The sequence below is a fragment of the Bombyx mori genome, chromosome 10 (assembly GCF_030269925.1).
Source record: "Bombyx mori chromosome 10, ASM3026992v2".
NCBI lineage: Eukaryota > Metazoa > Arthropoda > Insecta > Lepidoptera > Bombycidae > Bombyx > Bombyx mori.
Window position 1 is genome coordinate 15,433,212 of NC_085116.1, and position 23,106 is coordinate 15,456,317.

General features: G+C 38.6%; 2 protein-coding genes across 3 annotated transcripts; both read right to left on the reverse strand.

Moving 5' to 3' along the window:
- Positions 1-3,362: 3,362 nt before the first annotated feature.
- LOC134199559 (23 kDa integral membrane protein-like) lies at positions 3,363-11,017 on the reverse strand. Of its 2 annotated transcripts, XM_062670730.1 has the most exons (6): positions 10,876-11,017; positions 6,926-7,114; positions 6,273-6,452; positions 5,409-5,542; positions 4,360-4,465; positions 3,363-3,476 (listed from the first exon to the last, which is right to left on the reverse strand). In XM_062670730.1, exons 1-6 carry the CDS (start codon positions 10,876-10,878, stop codon positions 3,393-3,395), a joined length of 696 nt encoding a protein of 231 aa, XP_062526714.1. In that variant the 5' UTR covers positions 10,879-11,017; the 3' UTR covers positions 3,363-3,392. The 2 variants fall into 2 exon arrangements, with proteins under 2 accessions (XP_062526714.1, XP_062526715.1); XM_062670731.1 differs by lacking the exon at positions 10,876-11,017 and having other exon boundaries at positions 6,926-10,824.
- On the reverse strand, positions 10,969-22,260 carry Time (time interval measuring enzyme-esterase A4; the record flags this gene model as incomplete). The annotated part of the gene is given in 4 exon segments (NM_001043893.2): positions 10,969-11,282; positions 12,533-12,736; positions 16,498-16,566; positions 22,238-22,260. Coding segments are annotated over 3 exon segments (519 nt in total). The 5' UTR covers positions 16,558-16,566; positions 22,238-22,260.
- Between the last annotated feature and the right edge of the window lie 846 nt (positions 22,261-23,106).

The window sequence follows — 23,106 nt, forward strand, 5'->3', positions numbered from 1 at the left end:
TAATGCTTTATTATAAAACACAGTTTCGTATAACGCGGTACCTATATAACCCGCTTTATGTTTCCAGAACGTTCTACACAGGAATAATTGCTTTATTTGAAAACCAAATAAAGAACAAATTTCTTTGGAAAAATTTTCAGGTCACTTTCCTGTACTTTTAATTATTTGAAAAGCAGCGTGTATTCAGATAGCTATCGATTTCATTAATTTATTTAAAACTTTGCATATTGCTGTGTTAAATACCCGCAAAATACTAAACTTATTACGATGTTTTATGTCATCGGAAAGGTAATTTGTCTTTATAAACGTAATCCCGCACAGTTAAGAGAATGTATATTTCATTGAATTTGGAAGCGTACAAACATACTGTCCGCTTGATCAATAAACGACACGAGTGCATGGGTCAATTACCTCACGGCTTATCTGATGTTAAGTGCTAACTTGAAACATAAGGTCGACTTCTAGTGGCCTCTCTGGAGGTATGTACCTCGCACGAGGATGGCACCCTCCAGTAAGCCTTACCAGCAGTAATTACACAAATAATCTTTCCGATTTTATTCTAAAACAGTCTATCCATTCCTCATTTTAATTATTCGTGAAGAAGTCTGAGGAACATAACGCTTTAGAAAAATTTAAAGGCGGTCATAGTTTCGCATCGCTTGATACAAGTATATTGGTCGTCTTAACCTTTACCCCATGATGACGATAGAAAACCAATCATGGCTTTCAGTAAAATTGTTGGATTCGATTAACAGGCATACGGTATTTTAAAGGTCACATATTCATAGATTAAGTCAGGCTCTATAGGTATTATTTTTCTCCTACCTACGCCGAAAGTTCTGTTTTCGTCCCGCTGTACAGGAAAGAAAGTGTTACTTTTCCTCCCGCTGTACAGGGAAGAAAGTGTAACTTTTTCTCCTTGGGTACAAGTATGCATGCGCGTTAGTGTCTAATTTGCAATATTGTGTTTAGTGTAAAAGTGAAATAAACAAAAGGCAATAAAATTTATTAGTGAATTATTAAACAAAGATGAGTTCATCAGACAGTTCTTATTCAATTAGTAGTAGTTTATTTAAAAATTAAAAAAACAGTTAAATTGTTTTTTTTAAAAGTACGGGGGGGCTCCACCCCCCTAACCCCGGCCAGGGCTTCGCCCCTGGACCCCGGCTCGGTACTCCACGAACGTTCGGCCTGGTAGGAGAAAAATAGTATGTGCACCGCGAGAGAAAAGTTGGACATTTCCTCCAGCGTGTTTGCCACCAATTGTTGCAATGTTGCAATTTTACACGTGGGAAGAAATGTCCAACTTTTCTCCCTTGGTGCACAATGTACTATTATGTCTATCTACAATTCGTATTGTCAAAAAAACTTGATTTGTGACGACAATCTGTTAACGGGGGTTAATACTTTAAACTAATCTCCTAACATCTCATTAAGAATTCACTAAAATTAAACCGTTTTTCTGTGGTTGAATTAATCTGATGTGCTTTTCATTTCAGAGGAAAACACAAAATTAACTAAAAAGAGTTTAGTTTAAAAGATTTTAATGTATTTTTTAAATTTTATCCGTAGATTTACCAGCACGTAAGATGACCGCCATAATACTTTCGTTCTCACATTCAAATATTTATAGTATTTTCTTCTGTTTTCACGAGTCGTAGAGATAACTGATTTAATCTCGCGCTTTTTGTTGTACTCATATTACAGACTGTGACCTCAAAAACTGTAACCAAAAAGGCTAGTTTCAATTGTTTTTTTTTTTTTTTTTATGTTTGAAGGATTACTGGTGGCCCGGAGGCCTTTCCAGTTTCACCAGGACAGGTGGGCGAGCAAAGGCTCAGCCAGGAGGGGCGGGATTTGCTAACAGCTACCCGAGCGCCTCCGAAGGAGACCTAACAACTCAAGAGTAGCTGCTTCGCGAATGAATCTACTACCGGATCGGAATCGCGACCCGCTGAGAAGATCCGGCGAGAAACTCAGTGAGCTGATTCATGGGTTAGGTTGCACGGCGAACTCTTTGTCGAGTTCGACGAGTAGGGTTACCGAGGTCCCTAAGCCTGCTCCTAGAGCTGAAGGCGTCGAGTTTCAATTGTACCAAGTTACAATTGTACCAAGTTATTATAACTACTTTCTGCTTCGTAAGATCGCTGTATAAAAAAAACTGAGAATAACTTTAAATCCTTAAAAAAATATGGCTTTTATTAACACATATCAACACAAAACTATTAAATTAACATAATTTTTAATAAACCACAATGGCATTTAAAATTACGAAGCTGACGTAGCCTAAAGTGTCAATCGATCGGTATACTGGTGTCATCGGCATAAGCTAATCGATTGATGGATGGGCTTCATGCATAGACCTATATAGTCATGTTGTGTTTAGAAGCTATTTCTTTCTATTTATAGTTTAGTATCTAAAAATAAATAGGTAAAAACAAAAAAAGTTAAATACCATTGTATTTATTAAGTATCATTATACATTGTTATTCAACCGATTTTCTTTTTTTTAATCCAGTAACTAACTATTTACGAATATTGTATTGTTTAGTCCGAGATTAAATAAGCCGGCCTACATTGAAGTCGAATTGTCAAAAATAGAGAATACTGGATATCTTTAGAGGAGCCTTTGTCGAGAGACAAGCTGATTTGAAAACCACACCGAACGCTGTACGGAATACTTAACTATAAGTTAGATTTAAATTTAAGTTATTATTAAGTAATTTATTAAGTAAAACAGTAATAAAGGCTTATTTATTATTTTTTATTTTTTATTATCATTTAGTCATTAGTGTTAACAATAAAAACATTGCAATTAGTAGGTTTTCTTTCTTTTAAATTTCAATAACAATACGTAAGAGAAAATGTAATAAATACATCAAATGAATTTAAATTTTGAGGCATCAATGATTATAATCGTATTTCGATCATAAGAATACTAGTTGAAACCAAAACTTGCTTCAAAAATAGTTGAAGCGAAGGTTATTTTTATTGCCCCTGTAGGTAGACGAGCATACGGCCCACCTGATGGTGAGTGCTTACACATGGACTTCAGCAATGCCAGGGGCAGAGCCAAGCCGCTGCCTTCAAACTAGAGCGTCTTGGGAGTTCGCACAGATAGAGTCCACCACCCTGCTTACTCCTGCCGCGAACGGAGACTTAGAAATCATTTCTAGGTAGAAGATAGCATATACGTTGATATCTTCTGATTCCAGTAACTACTTTACATCAGAAGGACCGTGAGCTCACCCGTCTAAACCACAATAAAAATGTTGTTTTACTATGTATTTTTATCCATTTATTATTCTGAATTGGTGTACCTTTCCTTACTGAAAAGAATTTAATAATAAATGAAATACGTATTAAATTTTTTATTAACTCAAAATTTATTTTTAATATTTAACTGTGTGCTTATAAACGCGAACGCTATTCTTCAGTTGATTCGCGACCCACATAGCCAGAAGCATGCCCACCGCCTGCAATCAATAACGATTAAACTTTTAACAGTTCGTATTACGTTGCTTGTAGTGAATGCCGTCAGTATCCTGTGGCTCTGATGTTAAAATCCATAGGCAGATGGGTCTACGATACATCTGATCATCCCAGTCCTCATCGCCAGATTTATATTTTATTTTTATTTTTATTTATTTAACAGCCCACCTAGTGTTAAGTGTTTACTGGAACCCATAGACATCCACAAAGTAAATGCGCCACCCACCTTGAGATATAAGTTCTAAGGTCTCAAGTATAGTTACAACGGCTGCCCCACTCTTCAAACCGGAACGCATTACTGCTTCAGGCAGGGGTGGTGGTACCCACCCGCGCGGACCCACAAGAGGTCCTAGCACCAGTAATAATCGATTCTAGTCTAATCGTTTCTAAAGGGATTTGAAGGCTACACCTTAAATACGTACAAATCCCGCTCTAATATCCTATTATTCTATAAACACTTATTTCCATTAACGTCTTTCACGGTAAAGACGTATACGATCATATAAAACTTTAATCACGTTGAAATCGTTGCTGGAAAGGCGTGCCAGCCCGTACGGGTAGATATAATTTCCTGTTCATTATGAAGCCGTCGTGCGTGGTTTGAAGGATGGGACAAATATAATACAAATGAGTTTTTTAACGATGCCAACAAGGTAGGTGGCGGCAGTGGTGATGTCTGTGTGTTTACGCTTAATGTCTGGTAGACCGCGAGCTCGTTCACTAACGGAAACGTACGCTACGAACAGCTTGGCTATGCTTAACGGTCAATTTTTCATTTCCGATGTTTCCAAAACGATTAAAAAAATATGCGCAGACTCAAAACTTGACTTCGTAACCGAGTGATTACAGTAAGATAATCGCAGTGACCTCAAACCAAAAACTGATCACGGCCACTCCAAGAAGATAATCAGCATCAGCCGCTAAGATTCCGAGGATTTCATCTTCGCAGCCCTCGCGGAAATAGCTTGAAGTTCTAAATATAAGAAAAAAAACATACATTAGTTTGTTTAGTTATGCCGTCAAAGCCGTACCTCCACAAGGATTAATCCTAATTATGCCATGATGCAGCCGTGCGCTCCTGTTTGTCGGCTAGGCCAGATGATATATAATACTGTTACGTCGGTAAGAGTAACGCCATCTATCGCCGAATAGTCGAACGAATATCGAAGGATCTAAAATGCTCGAGATGTACAACGCCATCTATTGTCAGATAGCAGAAACTGCTACTAGAGAGATGTGAAATATTATCGATAATTCTGGGGATGAGATATCAGCTATAAAAGCGTTGCAGGAATGGCACAAAGTCAGTCAGTAATCGGAACTACTCGAAGCGAAACAGCGAACAGATCACCTGAAGCGAAGCGGAACAAGCGAATTAAGAGTTTTAAAGTATTTGTTGAGTGTTTTAAGTGTTCTAAGTGTTGAATACAGTTTTTAGTTGTACTTTGGTGAAATTTTATTTATCCCGAACCCTCAGCGCGTAACAATACCATTGGTACTTTCACCTCAAGGTCCTCACTGTCAAGGTAGCACAAGGTAGCACATATGCTAAAATAAGGAATGAGCTCTCCAGCTATCACATCTCGATAAAAATATATTTAGCATCGGTCTTGAGAGACGCGGGAGATTCCGCCAACTGCAGGCGGTTCTTATTGAGGATTAATTACTGTCTACGTGGTACCATTCATGTTATGTTACTAAGCTACTGTTGTTTCGTCAGCGGTAAAAGTCTTCTTATAAAAGAAAGTATAAGAAACGGCAAAAAGGCAACGAAAAATCTTACGACCAGCGGTTGATACAAGGCATAGCTGTCTAGGAAATGTCAGCACGATTTAGGTTTTTTTTTTTTCAAATGTCTTTCTGTGATAGCTACCTTAACAGTACCAGGTATTGGAAGCATACTGGAAAACACATACTCAATGCAAGTTTTGTACATCTTCTGCTCCGCTTCGAGAGTACTAGCTTGGTAGGCTTGGTAGCAACACGACAGGCTGATGGGTTGGTCCATTGCTGTGTAATCCTGTGGCCCGTTCAGTCCGCAACATTGATACTATAAAATAAAATTGAAATGGGCCTGATATGTCGTCGTACGAAAACCATAGGACATTCTTTTCGATAACATGAGAACATGAAACATGAAAACATGGTAAACCGGTTTATGGTACGGTAATGATCAAACAAAAAATATTAGAGCCAAGAGTATTAGAGCTATTTCTATAAACGAACTGCAATGCTAGTGCGGCCAGGTGCGAGTAATCTTCGATATTGTGAACCAGCACATAGTTTGAAAAGCAAAAATTATATGAAGAGATAGAGACAGAGACAAGATTCAGAACTATTTAAAATATTACTTAGCACTTCCACCTTACAGAATACAATAGTCAGTATAAAATAGGTTCTCTTAACAGCAGGGTATGACTTGAGGATCATTTGGTTTTACCGATGGCTTAGTTGGGTTTCAGATATCTATCAAGAAGTGAGTGTGCCATTACCCCTCAACACTGAGTCATAAAGCCCAAAATACATAAAGCTTGATGGAATGTTCTAACTTTATCAGAGCCGAAGACTGGCCGTCTTCTAGACTCGGTCTTAATTCACCTGTATATGCTTTCCTGCTTCATTAGTCAATAAAGATATGACACTCCAATAGAACGACATTAGCAAATTCTCCTATGGGATGTGCGTGCTCCAATCTTTTTTGGGATAATAGGGTTGCTCTTAATCCAGTGACCTTTACCAGAGCGAAAAGGCAAGCTGAATTACTACTAAGAGCAACTCACGTTGATCTGGATTCTTTCCCAGAGTTTCCGATGGGCCTCCTTGCTTGCGCCAGTGACGTTTCTATAGAACTCCTCGCGTATCCATTCACCGACCCGGAATTGAAGACCATAACGTTGAATCGACACGTAAATTCCTATTAAAACTTCCAAGACCGTCAAGAGCATGAGGAATCCAACGTACTGTGAATAAATAGAATGTAAACAAATTATTTCTTTTTTTTTATGTTGACTCTACTCTACTCTTCTACTACTACTACTCTACTCTAATCAAACTGGCCTTCTTATTACATCGCCACTGGAATATGTATTATGAATGCCCTACGGGTGAAAATTGATAGGTATGTCACCCGAATAATATTGATGAAAATGATGTACGGTTAAAAACTGTACGGTCAAGGAAATTTTGATGACTTGGTTATTTAGCGGTAATGGTTTTTGTCACTAAAGGGCAGCTTTTAAAAGTTAAGACTTCCATCAACAACGAGGAAGCTGATACCAAACTGCACACGAAAAAATAGAAATATCCAGAAACATGGTACCTATACCAAAAAAAGTTATAATAAAATTCGGCGAAAAATTCAATAAGATCTGACTTCAAGTGGCGGTGAAATTCTTACTAAATAATACTTTCTTAAAGTTATAAATGCATTCACCAAGTAGATAATTTTAATGCTGCTCTTCACGACGCCAATGATTCCGAGTACAGCAACTGTCATCACCAGCACACTGGCCACGCTGACGACTACATCTCCTATAAACGAACCGCTGGCTTGCTCTGCGCCGTACTGCGCTAGGATCCTCGTATCGACCACGGCAAACACAAATGTCATAAGCGCCAAAAACTGAAAGTAGAAATTCGTTTTTTCGAAAAATATTCCCAATTCCCACTTAATGGTTTCGTTAACCGGTCTAAGTCCACAGTGAACAACGGGTCTTCCCTAACACTTCTTGACTTGGATTGGTAGGGATAAGATTTATAGACTGATCGAATACAGAAATATAATGAGAATAAAGAGAAACAATATGGTGATGACCAAACAAGGACTGAAGGTGGGCAAACAGTGACAGGCAGGGAGATAACCAAGCCGTATATTCCCGTTTTTTTTTTCAATTGAAGCTGCCTAATGCTCAACTTCTTTGGCTATCGTTTAGGACTTTCTAATCATTTGAAGGAAGAAATGTCGTAGCGCTCAGGGAACAATCTGGAGGGAGTTAATTTCAACGTGCCACTTGCTAAAAGGTACGAAGGGGATAGCGGAATCATCTCTAATATTCTTCAGAGCTCGCATATTAGCACATCCATATATTCTGATCATTAGCCAGAAGACCTACTGTCATTTGCCGTGTAAATTTTACAAAACCCGACCACAAAGTGCGTGTAATGTCATTGGATTTAAAATATATAAGTTAAACACTGATCATACTCAACAATTACACACATATGATGCCATGCGTTGGAAGTAATTAGTGGTAAAAAATACTATAGCTAAAAATTATAGGTAACTACAAATATATTGGACACATAATACTAATCAATAAGCGTTTTTTTGGTATAATTATGTGAATTTAGACTTTATTACCAGCCACACATAAATAACGTTTGAAATGGCCAGTATTCTAAAATAGAAAATCCATAGGTTCAAGACATATTAAAGGTAAAATACTTTTTAATTTTTTTTTTTATTTTTTTTTCTTAGATGTGTGGACGAGCTCACAGCCCACCTGGTGTTAAGTGGTTACTGGAGCCCATAGACATCTACAACGTAAATGCGCCACACACCTTGAGATATAGTTCTAAGGTCTCAGTATAGTCACAACGGCTGCCCCACCCTTCAAACCGAAACGCATTACTGCTTCACGGCAGAAATAGGCGGGGCGGTGGTACCTACCCGTGCGGACTCACAAGAGGTCCTACCACCAGTAATTACGCAAATTATAATTTTGCGGGTTTGATTTTAGTCAGTCGTGAACATTTGTTGAGTATGTATTTCATTAGAAAAATTGGTACCCGCCAGCGAGATTCGAACACCGGTGCATCGCTCGATACGAATGCACCGGACGTCTTATCCTTTAGGCCACGACGACTTTTTTAATTTGTACGATTGGCTGTATAAGTTGTGTACATTTGCGTGGAGTGCAGAAAAAGGAATTCACTACGAAAAATCTCGTCTTATTATTATATAAAGTTAAACTAACTTACAATGCATAATAAATTAAGTGTTATCAGTAAAATTTTCGCGCATTTAACACTCAAGTCCGCCATGTTGCAGTTCATATTGCTTTTCTATGCTCACAAGACTATGCTTACCTACACCACCCTCGACATTGAAATATAATGTACTAAAGTCTAAACTATACAAAACCAATTATTATATTAAGCTTATTGTTCATTGACTTCAGATTTTATTATTACTTGTTATATGAAGTGTGGTCCTAGATAATAACAATACAAATAACATTAATAAGGTTTTCCGATCGCCTTGCTTATTAGCAACGTTGCCAATGGACTAATCACAAAATTTGGAATAGTAATTTGTAGTACAAAAGCACTATGAGTGTGTCTTACGCTTTAAGTGTAGAGAAAGTTCCATATGTTGAGTGTATAATTATTATAATAGCAGCCTATGTTGATTCCCAAGGACTGTTTTATGTATATGTTTTAAGTGTTTATGCTTGCAATTGAATAATATTATTTGCGAGAAAATTCCAAATTAAAACTTAAATGAGAAAATACATTTTTAAACAAAGAAAATCCAATCCAAAGACGCCAATAACAAAATTGTAGTCAGATTATATAACTAGGCTAATTTTACCAAATCATTAAAATCCTTTCAGTTCTTTTTTTATTGGAAGGGGGTATTATTACTGGTGGCCCGGATGCCTATCCAGTTTCACCAGGACTGGTGGGCAAGCACAAGCTCAACCAAGAAGGGTGGGATTTTCTAACAGCTGCCCGAGCGCCACCGATGGAGACCTCAAGGGCAGATGCTTCGCGAATGCATTTAATATCGGATCTGAATTGCGACCCACTGAGAATATCCGCCGAGAAACTCAGCGGGCTAAGTTGCATTTCGAGCTCTTTAGCGAGCTCGACAAATAAGGTTACCAGGGATCCTATGCCTGTTGCTAATGTTAGCACTGCACGCGTCTGGTGACAATGTTGGTGGGTCGGATGAATCTGTGATCTGTGAGATACATAATTTGTGATCTGTGAGATACATAATTTGTGATCTGTGAGATACATAATTTGTGATCTATGAGATACATCATTTGTGATCTGTGAGATACATAATTTGTGTTCTCTGAGATACATAAACTTTCCAATCCCATACGGTACCATTTTTCATTTCAAGAACTGTCGCATAACATTCCATAATTGTGCTCGTATTTCTCTCAATCGGTATTTCTATAAACTAGATGTAGCTGTCATAGAAAATAATATATTACCTAACTATACATGTAAAGAAAAAGTTTTATTATTTAAAACTCTTTGGTTTTAAAAAAGGATTTTTCTTGAGTGTCATTTAGTGAAGTCTGTCATTCAGTTAAAAAAAGTTCAATTTGTTTAAAATATTAATTTTATTAGATTAAGAGCTCGTGTTTTCTTATTATAACGCTTATATAAAACGCAGTTAAGCCTTATTATATACATATTGTTTATTGTTTATATTGTTTATTCACTCTGAAGTACCCAAATCATCATTTACAGACACTTGTTCTGCGCTAAACGACATTGTCAAGATAAATTTCGCATACAAGTTCCGAGCAATAACCTCTAGACCGTCGGTCTTCTGAACTATTTCACTCGCTCTGCGGTTGATTTTCCCTTTATTAATACGTCATACAAAGGTCATCCAAACAACACACGAGGCAGTGAGTCCACGAAAACGTGTTTAAAAGATTTTATACTAACAGTTGTCATGGCTAAATTACTGGTGCCAATTAGCAATTAACCGTTCAAGGTATAATATTTGATTTTACAGTCGTGACCAGGATGTGCTGATAATTACGAATTTGACTTTTATTTATTTAATATTTAGGTTTAAATTTATATGTTTAAGAGATATATATTATTATAGTTATAATTTATTATATGTTATGTAAATAGGATGTTTTATTTCTTACAGCATAGCGGCTGCGATTTTTTAATTTTGCTATTTTAGTGGTCGTTATATGTAAACTTTAAGTAGACATAACAGATTTTAAGTGCTTACTTTAAGAAGCTTGGTGGTAGAAACTGAGACCTTAGAACTTATATCTCAAGGTGGGTGGCGCATTTATGTTGTAGATTTAGTAGTCGTCGTGGCCTAGCGGATAAGACGTCCGGTGCATTCGTGTTGAAGCGATGCACCGGTGTTCGAATTATACTTAACACCAGGTGGGCTGTGAGCTCGTCCACCCATCTAAGCAATAAATAAAAAAAAACAAGATTTCTATGGGCTCCAATAACCACTTAGCACCAGGTGGGCTGTGGCCTTGTCCACCCATCTAAGCAATAATAAAGAAAACATATTATTTCCAATATTAAACAACACATGTACAATCCCAATGTATACATACTGTACAATCCCAAAAAGACATACAAACACACACACACACATACCATTAAATCAATGATGGGATTCGCTTTTCGATTGGTTACCTGCTGAATCAGTAAAAAAGTTACTTAACATAAATAAATACGAATGAGAAATGGAACTTAAAAATACATATATATTTTATTAAATAAGACAATTCAATGAGAAATTTGTAGATCTATAGAATTCCGATGACACCGCAAGCGACTCGACCGCCAGCGTTGCCGGTCTTCCTGGAGTCCGGATGGTCACTCTTGCCGTAATCATCAGCTTTCTCGTGGAGCACCACCGCCCTGCCGATGATACCGTGCGGACCCGATAGCGAGATCTGGTCGTCTACCAGGTCGATCCTGCTGTAGTGGTTCTCGTCAAAGACCACGTTTCCAAGGTCGCCGACGTGACGGTTAACATCGTTCGGATGACCGTGGTCCTTCTGCAATTTAAGTTTATGACGTTTAAGAATTAACAAGCCTTGGATTTAGATCCCCTGGTACACCATCTAAGGTGGTTACCACAACTAAGTTATAGAATGGCTTGATGTGGTCCCGTCATCTAGTTTGTACCACTGTAGTGCAAGAGAGTTCTCGGATCTCAGCGAGAAACTCAGTGGGCTGTGTCTATGGGCTAATTCGCTCGACGAGCCCTTCGTCACAAGCGACGGGTTCGACGAGGAAAGTTTGCACTACAGTGGTACAAACTAGATGACGGGACCACATGAAGCCATTCTATAATTTAATTAATTTAACTTTAATACTTAAAGCTCACTGAGATCTTCTCAGTGGGTCGCGTTTCCGATCCGGTGATAGATTCTGCGAAGCACTGCTCTTGCTAGGGCCAGTGTTAGCAACACACCCGGTTTGAGCCCCGTGAACTCACCTACACGTGAAGGAGAAGCTGATATAGCCTCTCAAGGCTATCAGCATAGATAGGGAAAAAAAAGAAACTCTACCTTTATTTCCTTATCTGATCACTGGTAGCCTGAAGGGACTATTTCAGCTACGCATGGTTTCGTAAGTAAGCTCACGGGGCTCAACCTGGGTGTGCTTGGCAACACTAGCCCTAGCAATAGCAGTGCTTCGTTGAATCTACCACCGGATCGGAATCAGGACTCAGTGAGAAGATCCAACGAGAAACTCAGCGGACTTTGTGTATGGATTAGGCTGCACGACGAGAACGGTGACCCGTGTATCTTTTTGATACCGAATATTCTAATAAATTTTCACAATACTTTTACTACGAATGATACGTCATTTGTTTTGAAGGGTATAATTGGTGAGGCTATGGTTTAGATAACATATTTAGACTTCCTTCGTTGGGCCAATTGTGGTTTTATTTAGGTTATAGCATCAATTGGGTTTTTCTTTCCAAGTATCTAAATAAAGATGTAGATGAGCTTGAAATGCTAAAGCGGTTTCGACTGCTTATAATTGAAGTGGTCGTGGCTTATAGGATTATACTTGCGGTATTCAAATCCTGGAAGCGGAAAACCGAAAAATAGCAATGTCAGTACCAACGGCGGATCCAAAGGGGGGTCATGGGAGCTATGACCCCCCCCCTAAGTTCCAGGAGTTAGGTGGACCACTAACTGAACATAATGATTTTTACTTGTATCTATTGTTATCAAAATTGTGACCCCCTCCTGTCGCCAAAGCTGGATCCGCCCTGGTCAGTTCATCAACTCACATGTTCAGGATTGAAATGAGATCCAGTCGATACACAACCGCCGCTTAGGTCGCCCTTCTCATGGACGTGGAAGCCGTATTCACCCGGAGGCAGCCCAGTGATGCCCCCCTGAACGTGGACCTTCCCATCTTGAACCTGAGTGAATGTGATGTTGCCTCTAATCGTTTCTGTGGATAGAAAGGCAATGGCGCGGGACGGCGTGGTCTGAAAAAATGATTTTAATGGGATCAATGTTTGAAAATACGAGTAGGTACATCTATATATATGTATATAAAAATGAATTGCTGTTCGTTAGTCTCGCTAAAACTCGAGAACGGCTGGACCGATTTGGCTAATTTTGATCTTGAATTATTCGTGGAAGTCCAGAGAAGGTTTGAAAAGTAGATAAATATGAAAATTCTCAAAATGAAATAAAAATAACAATTTTGTTTTTCCTCTGATGTGTCCCCAGTCGGACGGATTCCTTTTGTTTGTTTCAAATTTATTTTATACAAAAGCTTATGTCTTTTATTTATCGATTGAGGCACTACAAAGTCTGCCGAGTCAACTAGTAACATATAAATACCACTTGAGCACCGTAGTACAAAAATTGTTAAATAATATCAAATTATTCATTAATCACGTTGCATTTTTACGAGATAAAGAGACGTTTTTGTCGCTCTGTGGTTCATAAACTACAAATCGATTTGTAAACCCGTCTGTTAATGAAATGTAAAATCAAAAATGATCCAATATACTTTCATATTTATTAGAGCAGATATACCCGGCGTCGCATAAGTTATACTGACGTTTGCTACAGCAGAAAGTGTCCTATGCGATAATCTAAGGTCGAAAATTTCATATGTGTGCTTAGTGCGAGTTTTTTAACGTTCTCGATATCGTAAAAGTTATGTCAAATTTGTATGGAGTTGGAACGTTTGGCTACGTTTGCCGCTAGGGGCGCTGTTCCAACTGCATACAAATCTGAGTTAACTTTTACGCTATCGACAACGTTAAAGAACTCGGACTAAGTACACAGATACCATCAGCCATTTTTTCGTGAAACAGTAACGACGTTCATCGATACATAGAAATGATCACAGTAAATACATTGTGGTAATATGCACCTCGCTGCCTGTTCCAGTCGCAAAGCAATCATGCGTTTCGGTCACAACGATATAACAATCGTTATACAATTGGGACTTTGGCCCCGGGTCGAATGACTACTCTATCGTTAACAGATTGTTTATTCTAATTTATTCACTATCTAACGAACGAATTTGAAATGATTTTATTTTTCTTCTTTTGTAGACAGATTTCAACTTTTTTAGTCGGCTGTTTTGTCTTTAGCTTTGATGATACAAAATACGCAACTAAAGTCGTTTAAGCCAATTGCTGACACCTTGTCAAAAAGATCTTATCGATAAATTATGGCCCGAAGACTGTTCTCCTTTTTGGTAGGCAGCGGCTTGGCTCTATCCCTGGCATTACTGAAGTCCATGGGCGACAGTAACCATTCACCATCAGCTGGGCCTTATGCTCGTCTGCCTACACGGGATTTTTTTTATTGCTTAGATGGGTGGACGAGCTCACAGCCCACCTGGTGTTAAGTGGTTACTGGAGCCCATTGACATCTACAACGTAAATGCGCCACCCACCTTGAAATATAAGTTCTAAGGTCTCAGTATAGTTACAACGGCTGCCCCACTCTTCAAACCGAAACGCATTACTGCTTCACGGCAAAAATAGGCGGGGTGGTGGTACCTAGTCGTGCGGAGTCACATGAGGTCCTACCACCAGATAAATAAATAAAAAACTTCACCAGGATGGGTGGGCGGGCAAGAACTCAGCCACTAAGGATGGGAACTGCCGAGCGCTGACGAAAGACAACAAGTAAACAAGAAAAGCTACTTCACGAATGCATCTACTGCCGGATCGGAATCGCGACCCATTGACAATATGCGCTGAGTAACTCTGCGGGCTGACCTTATGGGCTAGGTTTCACATAGAAATCTTCGACAAATAACTAAAGTAAGGAATATCCTACTAAAAAGGTATAAAACCGGCGCGCAGCTCCGTCACCCGCGCATTTGTCGGTGTCGGTTGACATTCGTGAGAGAAGGTAGTCGTGGACATGGTGTGCGTGAGTCATTGTTTTAAGTCTCTGTAAATGTGTGCTTAAAGACAAGATAATATCAAAGTGTTTATTATGTATTCTGGTTGTTTGGTGATTTATGTTGAATTAGTCAATTAATTAGAGTTTGAGAATAACAAAAGTTGTAGTGTGCTAATAATTGTTATTTTTTTTAAATGGTTTTTCTTCTGAATCCTAAATTCAGAATTGGGATAAATAACTCAAAGCCCACAGACAACAGGTGATTCACAACTATCCGCACTATATTTTGTTACTTTCGTTTTTGTGTTTTTACGTATATTTCCTGGTGTATAGTCATTTTAAAGTGCGTGTTGTGTATTTACACCTAAATAATGCCGCGAAGTACGTCACGTGGACGTTCTCGGCATCGTCGAAACGGCTCGCGTGACAATCGTTTACGGGATCGCTACCGCCATAGATTACGTTCGTATTCGCGTGATACTCACTCGAGTAGCAACGATCGTGTGTTGTACGATGGGCGGCTGGTGGTATAGCGGAGACCTGGGTCTCAAAGGAGACTATTGTTGTATTGGTCTAGTAATTACCTGAGAGTCGCTGACTCTATATTGTGAAGTGATGTGTATTGGTTTTATCATTTGTGGTAATGATAATATGGGTGGCATCAATGACACTAGCTGCGCCGACAGCCAGGCCAAGAACGTTTTATACGATTTGAGTTGTCATAGTTTCTGATTATTGTGTTTTGACCTTGTGTTGTCAATGATTGTTATGGTTCAGTTTTCCGGTTTACTACGATCCGGTCAGTATGGCCGAGCGGGATGCCTCTGTTCAATGATTTCAGTGGGGACTACTGGAAGACAACGCAGGCTGCGACACAGCACATGGGGCCCTGGCGTGGCAAGTGGTCTCCAGAGGCAGTGGTGGTGCCTACCGGCCGAGGCGCGCAGAGGCGTCTCGCTGGTCCGCTGCTTGATGGGTGTGCCTGCTGGTGGCGCTCCTACTGATCAGCACCCGGCGTTAGTCGCCTCTGACGTTAGTCGTCATTTGCGTTAGTCGCACCCGGCGTTAGTCGCCTCTGACGTTAGTCGTCATTTGCGTTAGTCGCACCCGGCGTTAGTCGCCTCTGACGTTAGTCGTCATTTGCGTTAGTCGCACCCGGCGTTAGTCGCCTCTGACGTTAGTCGTCATTTGCGTTAGTCGCACCCGGCGTTAGTCGCCTCTGACGTTAGTCGTCATTTGCGTTAGTCGCACCCGGCGTTAGCCGCCTCTGACGTTAGTCGTCATTTGCGTTAGTCGCACCCGGCGTTAGTCGCCTCTGACGTTAGTCGTCATTTGCGTTAGTCGCACCCGGCGTTAGTCGCCTCTGCCGTTAGTCGTCATTTGCGTTAGTCGCACCCGGCGTCAGTCGCCTCTGACGTTAGTCGTCATTTGCGTTAGTCGCACCCGGCGTTAGTCGCCTCTGACATTGGTCGTCACTGAGATTCCAGAAGAAGAACACAGAAGCTATGTGGTCGAGGACGAACCACAGTCAGGAGAGGCCGAGTAAGGAATATCCTACTAAAAAGGTATAAAACCGGCGCGCAGCTCCGTCACCCGCGCATTTGTCGGTGTCGGTTGACATTCGTGAGAGAAGGTAGTCGTGGACATGGTGTGCGTGAGTCATTGTTTTAAGTCTCTGTAAATGTGTGCTTAAAGACAAGATAATATCAAAGTGTTTATTATGTATTCTGGTTGTTTGGTGATTTATGTTGAATTAGTCAATTAATTAGAGTTTGAGAATAACAAAAGTTGTAGTGTGCTAATAATTGTTATTTTTTTTAAATGGTTTTTCTTCTGAATCCTAAATCTAATAATAAAACTAAATACTAACGAAGCCATGATGAGCCGTCGCCAGAGCGATCGCAGCCAGGAATGTGAGTTGAAGCAGCATTTTTGTTTTCTGTAATTCAAATTGGCAATTAATATCGTAATACACAAGTACAACGTAATGTGTTTCGGTTTGAAGGGTGGGGCAGCCGTTCTATACTTGAGACCTTAGAACTTATATCTCAAGGTGGATGGCGCAATTTACGTTGTAGATGTCTATGGGCTCCAGTAACCATTTAACACCACGTGGACTGTGAGCTCGTCCACCCAACTAAGCAATAAAAAATAGAAGATAAAAGTGCTAAGGTCTCAGTATAGTTACAACGGCTGCCCCGCCCTTGAAACCGAAACGCATTACTGCTTCACGACAGAAATAAGCAGCGCGGTGGGACCTACCCGTGCGGACTCACAAGACGTCCTCAAGCAATAAAAAAAAAGAAAGAAAAAACAACATCGAATCGTTAGGTACGCTAAATTACTAAATAGCGAGTTTTGCGATGCTGTTCCCTTCATCGTGGGAGTCGGTCGTGAAAATTCATAATTTAAACATCAATCAATCAATCAATGAGACCTTTGTCCTGAACTTTTTAGGATTGTTGATTTAATTTTTGTATATTATGTACAGAATGTCTTAGAGTTCAGTGTGCCTATAGGCATAGGTCTCCTCTAATATCTTCCATTGTTGTCTATCTTTAGCATATTCTCTACAATATTAAAACATAAATAACGTTTTTAAATCATCAATACATAAATAGATTCGTGGAAAAATACCGTCTTTATCCAATTGTGTACGAGTCACTTTGAACTGTTCAATTACTTTATCTCGATTGGGACTCTTCAATTCGAACCTTTTAGAGCATCCGATACGATTTACGATATATTAAGAAAAGCAAATAAAAAAATCGTCGTAACGAAAATTTAACGCTCGCACCATACCACGGTAAATTTATTTGTATTGATATATACATATTTTTTTTATTATTGCTTAGTTGGTTGGGTGGTGCTCACAGCCCACCTGGTGTTAAGTGGTTACTGGAGCCCATAGACATCTACAGCGTAAATGCGCCACCCACCTTGAGATATAAGTTCTAAGGTCTCAGTATAATTACAACGGCTGTCCCGCCCTTCAAACCGAAACGCATTACTGCTTCACGACAGAAATAGACAGGGTGGTGGAGGTCCTACCACCAGTACATATTTATTATACCTTTCAATTATTGTTACATATAACGACCACCGCATTCAAATGAAATCTTGAATATCCTAGATAGCCGTACTGAACTATTAATCATTTCAAAGATCTAGTCGTGCAAAAGATCCCTCCTGGTTTGAGCCCCGAGAGCTCACCTACGCGATAGGGTTATGCTGACATAGCCTCTCAAGGCTATGTAAGCTTAGATAGGAAAAAAAAGCAAGGTAATTCGTATGTTTATCACACTGAAAAAAATAACGAAGCTATTACGTATACACACACACACACACACACACCCACACACACACACAGAGAGAGAGAGAGAGAGAGAGAGAGAGAGAGAGAGAGAGAGAGAGAGAGAGAGGGAGAAAGAGAGAGTATTATTTACTGGACATCAAAAAAAAAAAAAAAACAATGCGTTACATTAAATACAAAAAAGTACAATTGGCGGTCTTATCACCGAAGAATGATCGCGTGCTGAGCTCTACTTATGATGTCTAAGGATGTTCGTATTATTATTTTATTTCCTGAGCACGTCATTAAGCACAAGGTCCCCGGCGTTGACCCCAGGCACAAGCAGACAGACAAATTCTAAACGTATTAGACTGTGTGCAGTGCAATAGCTCTAATGAAATATGAAGGTTCATGTTATGATTTTTTTAAGCAATCGTAGACAGTCGTGAATACGGCTCACTTGATAGCGAATGGTGAGCGTCGCTCATGGATAACAATACCAGTGTGCTTAGTGCGAGGATTTTAACGTCCTCGATAGCGTAAAAGTTAACTCAAATTTGTATGGAGTTGGTACAGCGCCCCTAGCGGCGAACGCAGGCAAACGTTCCATCTCCATACAAATTTTAGTTAACTTTTACATTATAGCATAGCCAAGCCTCTACCTACTGGTTGTAGCGACCTAATATCGATTCTCATAATATTAATCTTTGATGACCACTCTACGAAATACACTCTTTGACTAACCAGCCATATTCTCTACGTACATGTTAGAAGGATGTAAAAACCTGCCTGTGATTAACTAACAATAAAAATGTTCGCCTGATTGTAACGTTTGTCATTTATCAAAAGAACCCAAACATTACACTGGTGAACTGAACCTTACTAATCTATACTAGAGCTTCTCCTGAAACGATACTACCTGGAGTCTATAGACATCTACAACGTAAATGCGTCACCCACCTTGAAATATAAGTTCTAAGGTCTCAGTATGTTTAGTTACAACAGCTGCCCCACCCTTCAAGTCGAAACGCTTCACGGCAGAAATAAGCGGGGTGGTGGTACCTACCCGTGCGGACTCACAAGAGGTCCTACCACCATTAATAAACTGTATATTCCTCAGTATCGGAATCCTACAATTAGGGGTTCCCATAAACAGTATAATGAATATTCTATGTTCACTGCATTACCGTATTACCAGTGGTAGCTTTTACCCAATATAACTATTTCCACGAACTGACCTAAACAATTTTAAACGGCGAAAATTAAATTTACTTAAGTTTTCTATTGCGTAACCAGAATTCACATCAATAAAAAAAAAAAAATTATCCGAACAAGAGAAAGCTTGAATCGTTGGTTGTAAATCAAAATCTGGGTATGACATTGAAAACAAAAGAAAAACAGATAGACATTATCATATCATAGCAATATTAAAGTTTATCATACACATACTTTCCGAACAATGTATACGAAAACAAAACATTGTTTTACTACATATTTATTTAATATATTTTCGGCGTTATTAATTTTTGTTATACGGAAAACTTAAATTAGTCGAGTTTACTACTAAAGGCATTCTGCCATAATCTATATATTAATACGTGAAGCAAAACCTTTGTATCCCTTTTTACGAAAATTGCGCGGACGGAGGAGTATGAAATTTTCCACACTTGTAGAGAATATAGAGAAGAAGCGCACAATGCTAATACTTTTTTAAAATAATGCATAAAAGATACATTAAATCCATAAAGAAAACAAAACACACACTACATACCATATATTTGATGCACACACGCATGCATACTATTTATTGTCAAACTTTTGTTCTTGACGTCTGTTGTCAAATTGAGAATAGATTAAATATCTTTGTCTTTATTATTATTTTTTAAAGTGTAGCCTTGGCGAAATTTGTGATAATAGAAGTATAAAATACAATCATAATAGTGTACAAACTTACAATTCCAATTAATTATAGTCGAATTTCGACCACTGCGGGACCTTTACTATAACCTTAACTTATGTTTTCTTTTACCAATAAATGAACATACAAGCCATTTTTGTGAATTATTTAAAAACGTAAATATTGCCCCGGCCAGAAAAACGTAATGAAAAACTTAGTCAAAAACAACCAGGAATAATTTTAGTTGAGTCTAAAATACTCCCCGAACCGGTATGTTTTTGTTTAAGCATACGGACAACCTCCTCCACGGAACCTCCTTCTCGGAAACAAGCTCCAGCCGTATAAACTGCTGTTAGCGTAATCCATAACCCCAGTCACCGTCCTCGTCGAACCCGTCGCTTGCCACGAAGGGCTTGACGAGCGAATTAACCCACAGACACAGCCCACTGAGTTTCTCGCCGGATCTTCTCAGTGGGTCGCGTTTCCGATCCGGTGGTAGATTCTGCGAAGCACTGCTCTTGCTAGGGCCAGTGTTAGCAATACTCCGGTTTGACCCCGTGAACTCACCTAAACGTCAATGAGAAGCCGAAATATCCTCTCAAGGCTATCAGCATAGGTAGAGAAAAAAAAGTATTCCATCATATCGCACGGGTAAGTCCAACCATCCCGGTCTGAAGGGCGAGACAGTTGTTATACAAAACAAAACAATTGAACATCCGAAGTCACATCTCAAATTGGATGGCGCTATGCACTTCAATATATAAGCTATAGGTCACTGAACACCAGGTTGACCGTGAAATCATTCATCCAATTATACATTAAAAACAAATAATTAAAACACGTATTCCGCCAACAGTAAACAAACGCGTTAAGAATATTGATCGATAAAAATTAACCAAGGTCATCTAGAGTATTCCATACAGATTAATAAAACAAAACAAAGCTATTAATATCGCAAGAATGACTACATTAAATTGTATGAGTCTTAAGTTAGAGGCAAAAAAGTCGAAAATCAGACAGCGGTTGTTTAACTAACGTATTAATGATATAATAAAAAAATGGGGCGGTGAAAATCGTTATTTTTACTTCAGCCGACAATTGCTATGGAAATTAAATTAAAAATGAAATACAGTTGTCACGTAAAAAGTTTGAATCACACGAATAAGCGTTGTGAGGCCGGCGCGGGTACGTACCACGGATCAATCATGCGTTTCGGTTGGTATGTTTGGACAGAATCTATTCAATGCAAGTGAGTCTTTGACCTCAAATTTCGAGTAGGTGGGGGGGGGGGGCATATAAGACCAGATAGACGGCGAGATCGTCTCCCCCATCGAACACAATATGATGATGAATATACCTTAAAGTAAAACGTCCTAAATTCGAAATAATCGCTTAATAAAACAGAGTCAGGCATTATGAATTAAGGGAAGATGTGGCCTCTTCCTTCAAGGCGAGCTCTTAACGTTTTAGACCCGGCTTTTAACAAGTCGGCCTTTAAGTCATTCACGAATATATTTTTGTTTTTTAAGTTTTTACGGATGTTCCGTTATAACTACTGAACCATGCATCCGATTGATTTGAAACTTGGTATCCATGTAGAAAATACATGTACTTAATGGGTAGGCTAATATTTATATGAGTGTTGGACTCCCTAATAATAATGACAATAAATAATAATGTTAATTTTAAATGGGCAGCGAAGCGGGCGAGTATGTCTAGTATACTTTTAAGTTCGTTCATAAGAATACGAATATGACTGACACTTCGTGCACTGCGAGGAAAATCGAGAAAATTCTCGAAACATGTAGGTCTATTTTGTTGAAAATAATGAAATAAAGTTAGTGAAAAGTAAGTTTATCAAGAGAGAAAGAGAGAGAGAGAAACACCACTTTAGACATTAAGGAATAAAACGTGGACAATACTGATAATGTACTTTGTATGACAAACTTTAAAGAATTCATATATAATTTGATTATCACATTTCTCTAATGCCATAAAATACTTTTTTTTCACTATTCCCATACTATTCTGGTCAGCATTCTTGAAAACTCTATTTGACCACGCTTTCCTTTTCCTCTATTCCACTGTTTGTCTTGATACAAAAGAAAATATTTGGCAAAAATTGCAAAATTAAAATCACACAATGGAATAAATAATAATTGCAATCAATTACTATGACTGAAGAAATCTTTTTAACGCACATATTTCTTCACACATTACAAAATATATCACAGCTTAGTTAACAGTTTAAGAATATTTAGGAAAAAATTGCGCTAATTTAATTGTTTTATTTTAAGTTTTAATTACACCTATGTCCATTTAAGGACACGTGAAGAAAAATAGCGAGGTTTTGGTCGTAATTTTTTTTATGAAACTTATGATGGGAAATATTTCCTGAACGATAATGTATACACGACTCACCTCGTTGGCTTCCGTCGGAGAATGGTTCTATTGCCTTCACGACACTACAAATGTTGCAACTACGCCGCACGCAGAACCCAGGGCTGGCACGGATGCACACTTAAATATTGTAATAAAGTCAAATAAAATAATAACCCCCATTTTTTTTGTTTCGGGCTTAACTGCATTGCTCGATATAAGAACAGTATCATATTTCTATTATTGAATTGTAATTGGGACTAATGTTATTATTAATCTATCAATCTATCTATCTATATAAGTATGTATAAAAATGAATTGCTGTTTGTTAGTCTCGCTAAAACTCGAGAACAACTGGACCGATTTGGCTAATTTTGGTCTTGAATTATTTTTGGAAGTCCAGAGAAGGTTTAAAAGGTAGATAAATATGAAAATGCTCGGAATGAAATAAAAATAACAATTTTGTTTTTTCCTTTGATGTCCCCCCCCCCCGTCGGACGGGGATTCCTGTTTTTTTTAAAGTTTATTTTATACACAAGTTTAGGTCTTTTATTTATCGATTGAGGCACTACGAAGTCTGCCGGGTCCGTAATAATTTATCCGTAATCAGAAGTTGGTAGTTATATTAAGACATCCAGAAAAAACAACAAAATTATCTACACTAAAATTCTTAAATATTTTTTTAGAAACTCAGATGATTAGTGATCCTGTCTATTATGATGTCAATATTTACCAATAAATATTTTATAATTTTTCGAGGTTCAGAACCATAAAAATCTTTGTTGTCAACCCTACAATATATAACAAGACATACCGGTTAACTTCAACTGCTCTGTAAATAGATTAAATAAAGTAACTACTTACTTAGTCATACGTGAGACCACAAGAAAAGGATTCGAAACATCAAATAT

Coding starts and splice junctions, on each gene's coding strand:
- LOC134199559 (XM_062670730.1), bottom strand. Junction 6,453..6,925: donor GCATTAAAATTATCTACTTG/GTGAATGCATTT, acceptor ATTTATTCACAG/TACGTTGGATTCCTCATGCT. Junction 3,477..4,359: donor TGATCAGTTTTTGGTTTGAG/GTCACTGCGATT, acceptor TATTGATTGCAG/GCGGTGGGCATGCTTCTGGC.